Source organism: Carettochelys insculpta, chromosome 5 (genome assembly GCF_033958435.1).
Source record: "Carettochelys insculpta isolate YL-2023 chromosome 5, ASM3395843v1, whole genome shotgun sequence".
Taxonomy (NCBI): domain Eukaryota; kingdom Metazoa; phylum Chordata; order Testudines; family Carettochelyidae; genus Carettochelys; species Carettochelys insculpta.
This window is the reverse complement of record NC_134141.1, coordinates 111,101,488-111,108,787: the sequence shown is the minus strand read 5'-3', so window position 1 is coordinate 111,108,787 and position 7,300 is coordinate 111,101,488. Positions and strand designations below refer to the sequence as shown.

The 7,300-nt window shown below is 38.2% G+C and overlaps 1 protein-coding gene across 9 annotated transcripts in view; it reads right to left on the bottom strand.

Annotated features, from left to right (window-relative positions):
- Positions 1 to 207: 207 nt before the first annotated feature.
- TCF4 (transcription factor 4) overlaps positions 208 to 7,300 on the bottom strand; it is a 353,182-nt gene continuing 346,089 nt past the window's right edge. For all 9 annotated transcript variants that reach the window (XM_074995760.1, XM_074995762.1, XM_074995765.1 and 6 more), the window contains 3 exons: positions 5,839 to 6,068; positions 3,763 to 3,903; positions 208 to 3,486 (listed from right to left, as the gene is read on the bottom strand). In XM_074995760.1, coding sequence (XP_074851861.1) covers positions 3,767 to 3,903; positions 5,839 to 6,068 — 367 coding nt within the window. In that variant the 3' untranslated portion in view covers positions 208 to 3,486; positions 3,763 to 3,766. The remainder of the gene's footprint in view (positions 3,487 to 3,762; positions 3,904 to 5,838; positions 6,069 to 7,300) is intronic.

Below are 7,300 nucleotides of genomic sequence, written 5' to 3'. Positions count from 1 at the left end.
TCCTGCAGTCAACCAGTGGACTAACTTTTATTTTTTGTGCTTGTTTCTGCCGAAATCTTGTCATTCCTGGCAATATGCTGTATAGTTCACTTCTTGACACAGATCAGATTCTGCCTGGTGGATACAAAGATGAAACCTTCCTCTCCCTGACTCCCCATCTTCTCCCTCCCCCTCCATCCTCCCCTTCCCTCCCCCCCAAAATCGGAAGACTGAATCAGTACAAGTTGCATCACTGGTAGGACTGACAGTTGTATAAATGTTAGTGTTCCTTGCAGCTACACAGAAGACAAATGGTTAAAAAGTTCTAGATGAATAGATTCCCTATTCAGCATAGTCATAAATTACTTGAATGTGGAGGTGGATCATTTATTAAAAAGCGTTTATTTTTAGTCACCGTTCCTTAAAGAGTTCGTAAGCTAAGTTTATCATCATGAAATACACAGCTTTCTGCAACCTTAACATCACCAGCTAAACACCTGTGACAAATCCAGTACTGGACACTAATTCTTCCCTTGGGCTGGGAAATAATGAAAAGAAAAAAGAATCAAACACTATACACTTGCTTGTTCAATTTTTTTTTTTAATCTCAGCCTATCCAGAATTTGAGTGGCATCAATGCATCCACAAAGTTGAACCTAGTTTGGATGAAGGCTGTTATTTTATTCCTAAAAGGGAAATCTGTTATAAAATCACCACCTAACTGACTGATACAGTTCCCCAAAGCTGGTGGGTAAAACTGAAACTTCTACTTAATTTGAGTGAGAGGCGAAGGTATAAGACAAAATATACAAGGGAATCCCCCCACTCCAATATTAGTTAAAAATGTCACAAAGGCAAACATTTACTTTTGTTCAACTGTTTTAAGATTAAACATGAATTTGGTTTTATAATACATTTTGCTGATAATAGTTATCAGAAGCAAAGCTCTTAAAGTCCTCCAATAATCAAAGGGCTATTTTCAATTCCCTAATCATCACGTGTATTTGTATAGATAAAAGTGAACATAATGTTCTGGGTTATAATCTTCCTGCAAAAATATGTTTTGTTCATTATTGTTTCATTCATCATATCATAGATGGTATCAATGCATTTGATACTGATAAAGAGAAGCCTTAAAGATACCAGCACACAAAAGCATAGTTATCATTAATAATGAATGAGATTAATCTTTATCACATGCATTTTCATATAAAGCAGGCCTGTTAAAAGTCCAGCATCTTTAAAGTAATATTCACCTGTAATTCCAACTTAAATCTTGTACCTGCTGCTCTACTGTGCATACCTAATGGTGTAATCCACCTCCACATTTGAGAAACTTATCAACAAATCAAAGCATTTTAAGTTTTACCACTACTGAACATATTTACAGGTTTCAACATACACACAGCTAATCAAAATGTTTATGGGTATGTAAAAGGTGATCACGTTAACTATCATATTTGTTCTTTACGTTTTCAGAAACAAACATAAAATTCAGATTCTTGTATCTCACTATTTCATTTAAATGAGACTTTTTTCAACCACACAGATTGTTTTTAAACTAAAAACTGATACAATGTTTTAAAACGCATAATAACAAGAGTCTACATGTAAAAATATAACTTTTACATACACAATTTCAAAATAATGATACGTTTGCCATTTGTTGCATAAAATTTACAAATGTATTTTTCATTACTATATAACTGGCAAAACAGGAGAACAGATGGAACATTTAGACCGTTTTGATGGATTTATGGCATTTACTCAGTGCTGATACGTGGAAAATCTACTTGAACAGAGATTTTAGTTAAAATACATGCCAGGTTTGTGTGGCTGTAAAAATAGAAACTAGAATTAGAGACAAAAGGATGCTGACAAATACCTAACTAGGAGCACTATCTGTTAATTGTACTGTACACCAAAGTCAATCATTATAAGATTCACTATGGAAGTTGGTTCAGTTGTGCCCAGACTTCAAAGCTAGTTGTCTGATGAGTTGCTGTGCCATAGTTTGATCTATGTTACTATTAAATATGTTAAGTAAAAACTTCATTCATACTGGCCAGAGAAATACTGTACTACCCGCCCACCCCCTCCTCAAGAAAGTGCAACGTAATGCTTTAGGACTCATAAGGCTTGTTATAATGTTGCATGATGACTGAATATTGGCATTTTGCAAATGAAGGAGGAGGCAGCAAGTGGCCTACATTTAAGTAATCCACTTGAAAACAAGAAAAGAATGAAAAAAGTCAATCAAATCTGTCACACTACTTCCAGTTTCCCCACTTGATGTTCCCACTCCCCCACCACAAAAAAAATCTGACCGTGTATTGAGAAATGCCTCACTGCACACTATTTAGGCTACACACATAGGTAACACTTTAATCGGTTTGTTAAATCACAGCCACTTTGATTATGTAATGTTTCTGATGATATAAACATTGGAAGGCACAGTGGTAACATTGTAGCATTCTAACCTTGTACCTCTGAAAATCCCAAAATGGGGTCAACAAGAGCAACATTACGATTCAGACAAACGCATTTTGCCACGTCTCAGTAATGCAGCCTATAATATCTACACATGATGAGACTTGAAAGTCCTGTATTCCTAAAAGACTGGAGAAACAACTCTCTACCTAATTATGAATGAGAAGCAACATCAGGGTCAGCATTTCAGCCTGCACTACCCCTCCAGAGACAGAGTTGGCACTACAGGTTACAATAACAAAAACAGGGGAAAGGGACAGAAATAAGACCAAAAAATCCTTATGTACAGTAAAATCTTCTTTTTAAAAAAGTTAATCAGTACTATTTTTTTACAGGAGCAAAAAAGTCTGAAACAAATGAACAAAAGCTTACCATATTCACTAAATTTTTAATATATATTTATATATATATTTATATATATATATTTGTCATAGGTCTATAAGATCCATCTGTTCCTCCTACCCTAAGGAATGGCTAATGTCATCACTTCAGTTTTCATTAGGACGTTTGCTGGTTTTGTAAATATCTGGGCAGCAAAGCTTCCCTTTTAATATCCAGTAAGTATAAACACTAGCTGTCTAGCACACCAACAAAAACGTTCATTTTTTTCTTCAGAAGTACACTTTTTCATTATTGCAAGTTTACAATTTTAAATTAAATATTTTTTCAGACTTACAAATTAATTATATTTTTTTTCCAAAAGAAGTTTAGGCACAAATGCATTGTCCCACAGTGTGGAGAAGATTGCCATTCAGTCTCTAGGCTGTGCATTTACAGCTCATAACATACTGCTTTAAACATTCTGAATGATATGTTAAAGAGAGTCGTTCCTCAAGTTGCACTTTTTGTTTAGTAATCGGGAATGCTGAAATCTCTTGCGTCTGTGATTCTTAACTATTCAGACTTGTCTTATATTACAAAAAAGGGGTTAAGGAGAAGTGTTTCTGTGGGATTAAGATAATACAGCTGTTAAGGAAGTGGTCTCTTGTTTAAATGAAGAAATGTGGCAACTTGGACCTGTGAAAGAAGTTAAAAAAAAACAGTCAGGTATTTAGCCTTATCTTTAACTTCACCTTCTCTGAATAAATAATTTGAATATCATCTTGGAAATCTAAATGCAAGGGCAAGATGATTAAATTTAAGTAAAATTTTATTAAGGATGGGCTTAGTTGCACTCCTAGGGGCACCTATGCAACCCCACCCTCAATCTGGGACAGAGTCTATAGAATGACTCTGTATTCAGTGATTTTACAGAATTCCTTGTCTATTGATCACTGCTGAAAATGAACTTGCCTTTTTACATCTGTCCCATATGATTGGATGCATCTCCCATCCCAGGGTGGGGCCCTGCCAAGGAAAGTGGAGGAGGATCTGAAGACACTTTCTCTTCTTCCCTTCTTTTCAGACAGGCTGCCTTAGGGTTCAGATTTCTTTCTGTTGAATTGAAGCAAATGAACATTTCAAATATGTAAAGTTTTATACCGAAACTCTTTGTTAACTGAATTTGCATCTGACTCCTGTGTTCCCTTAAACTGAGAATTTGGGCGGCCACCAGGAGAGATTCAGGTGCCACCCAGAGGATTAGCAGAGTGCGCCCAGCCACTCACACCCACAGTAGGTAGCATGTGTTTCTATTGGTGGTGCACATCCTCACACACCTTGGTGCACATAACATTTATTCCACACATGAATAAAAAAAACAGAGGGAACACCGTCTGACACAATTAATTTATCAGTTCATTCTTACAGATTTCCAGGGTACATTAAAGGCTTTGAAGGGCATTTTACAACTGAACAATTTTCTTTCTAACATGAAGTCTTTGTCATTAAAATACCGCTTTCAAGATATAGGCTGTGTCTATGCTAGCCAAAAACTTCGAAATGGCCATGCAAATGGCCATTTTGAAGTTTACTAATGAAGCGCTGAAATACATATTCAGCGCCTCATTAGCATGTGGGCGGCCACGGCACTTTGAAATTGACGCGGCTCGCCGCTGCGCAGCTCATCCAGACGGGGCTCCTTTTTGAAAGGACCCCAGCTACTCCGAAGTCCCCTTATTCCTATGAGCAGATGGGAATAAGGGGACTTCGAAGTAGGCGGGGTCCTTTCAAAAAGGAGCCCCGTCTGGATGAGCCGCACAGTGGCGAGCCGCGTCAATTTCGAAGTGCCGCAGCCGCCTGCATGCTAATGAGGCGCTGAATATGTATTTCAGTGCTTCATCAGTAAACTTCAAAATGGCCATGCAAAGTTTTTGGCTAGTGTTGACATAGCCATAGACAGTTAAAGGGTGGTATTTGTGACACAGGCCTGGTCAGTTCAGTATATAGGCTTTGCAGTTACCTTCATGTTCAGCCAATTGCCAAGGACGTACCCTAAATCTTGGATCTAAGTAACTCAACATTTGAATATTGGGAATCTCAGGAATGTATATCTAAGACAAAATGGTCTTCATCATTTTCTCATTAGGGGCAGATTGCCAAAAGATAATTTCAGAAATGGAAAATAGCAGTAGAACCACAATGCCAAAAAGTTTGTGATTTCAGACTCTGACCTGAATTATGTACCTATCTGCATAATATGCTGTTCTGGAACTTTGAACCCATAAACTTAAGGTACAAAAACTGGATTAGAAGGCAGATTTGAGTTTTGGGCGCTTGAGTGCAATTTTAGAATATCTGTATCACCAAGTATTGCAGATAGATAGTGTGTTAGACAGGCCTGACTAATCACAAAAGGGTTTAATTTAACATGACCGAAGAGCTAGATGAATTTAAGAAGATGTGGTTGCACTTGTTTGGCAGTCGGCAATTTATAGTTTCACTATCTCGTCTTTTTTCAAATAACAGAAGTATTTTTCAATCAGATTTCTCCACGTCATGTCATGTGTGATTATGATGTGTGATACTGCAACACAGTGCTGGAAGTATTTCTTGAAGATAAAAAATGTATAATTGCTAATTTTTGCCTCCTGATTCTGGGAATCAGATTTTCGTGCTGTGAATGTACTACTATTTAGCTGCAATAGCTTTGGTGGAGACAGTGCCAAAGGGTTAGTCTTCTATTGTTTCATTTCATGTATTCTCACACAGGCTTACAGCTCTGATCAGCCAAAAAAGAAGACTGATGAAAAGCAGGACACTGACATTACACTTTGTGCATTCCAAAACCAAAAGTTTTCCATCTGATGGAAAGCAAAAGTCGAGCTTTTTAAGAACTGCAGATAATGACTAAACTGAGGAATTATTTCTTCAACACACAAGTCTTTGGGTGTAAAAGTACCAACAACACTTAGAATGATCCTTGAGAATTAACAGAGCTAAATGCTGCTGGGTATATCACTTGTTACAGGAGAGCATTGGCAGACTGACCTCTGACTTGCTGTTCTAAGCTGAGGATGACTGCCACAGCCTGGTGTAGAATCAGGAGTTTGGTTTGGGGCTTGTCACTCTTCAGATGGAGTTGCACCATCCGGCCCAACTCCTTGAAAGCCTCATTAATGTCACGCACACGTAGGCGCTCACGAGCATTGTTGGCCATTCTTCTTTCTTTCTCCCGCTCTGCCTTCTGCTCTGGCGTAAGGTCTTCGTCATCGTTATTGCTGAGAGACAAAAGGAACAAGGTATTTTCTAATGGTGTGGGAAAAAAAAAATAACTCAAACTTTTAAAACAGATTTCATACTAAACCACTGCTGCAGTTCAGAGGCCACAATTTTCTGGCTAATTCTAACTTGACAGTAAGCCTGTGCTCCACATGCAATATACTATTTTGCCAATAATCATACTTAAATCTCTCTATAAAGTTTGCTTGGAGTAGAACTTCTGGATTTGTAGTGAAGCCTTTACCAGCTAAACAAAAACAGGATACAGTGGCCTCTACTAGGACAAACAAGAGAAAATAGTACTTTTCAATAACATTTTAGAAAGCAGCACCACAGCCAGTATTGTTATATTTGCATGTATGACAAATCCTGGGAAGCCATATAATTGATATTTTAACTACAAATCCTTGACATTTCACATTGCCCACTGAACACACAGTGAACAAACCAATCTAAAATCAGATCAAATTCCAGCCACTTTTTATATCTGGTATGCTTAAGCAAGGAATGTGTAGCTGAAATTACATATAGCCCTTTGGGTCATGTAAGCCACAAAAGGCTCTCTAGAGGGGAAAAGAGGCCTCTGTGCATGACTAAAAGGAAAGTAATAAAATGTCCTTACCAAGGAGCAGAGGCGTTCATGTAATGTCTTGCAAGACTAAAAGGTAGGAGCAGAACAGGGTCATGCCACTGTGATTAGTGACTTGCACACAGATTATACCTCTTTTACCCTACTATTCTGGTCCTGATGCCAATGGCTACCTATTCCATTCTCTATCCGTGCCATTGTGACTAGGCTCATGGGTCAGATAGAGGCTCCTTAGTCTTTATAACTGATGCGTAGATTACTTTATCTCCTGCTATCCAATAACGTGGATTAAAATGGGGCCCTCCAGACCTGGAGAGCTCAAAAATAACAAACCTCAGCCAGAAGGGAAGGGGCAATACCTTTCAGAATGTTTTCACTTTAGCTTCTGGGCCACTCTGGAAGCACCAGCCCCTGTCTTTTAGACGGTGATATGTGTGAAGTTGGGGGAGGGGTGTCACGGCAGCGGCGCAATACTGTACTTGGCTTGGTTGGAAAAGTCTGATGCTGCCCGTGTTAACAGACTTGGAAAGCCACATAAAGCTGGTTTAAGAAAGCATGTGAGCACTATCAACTGGAAAATAGGATACAGAAGCAACACAGGAAGGCCTCTGAAACTTAGCGTAATTTACAGCTGGATAGAGA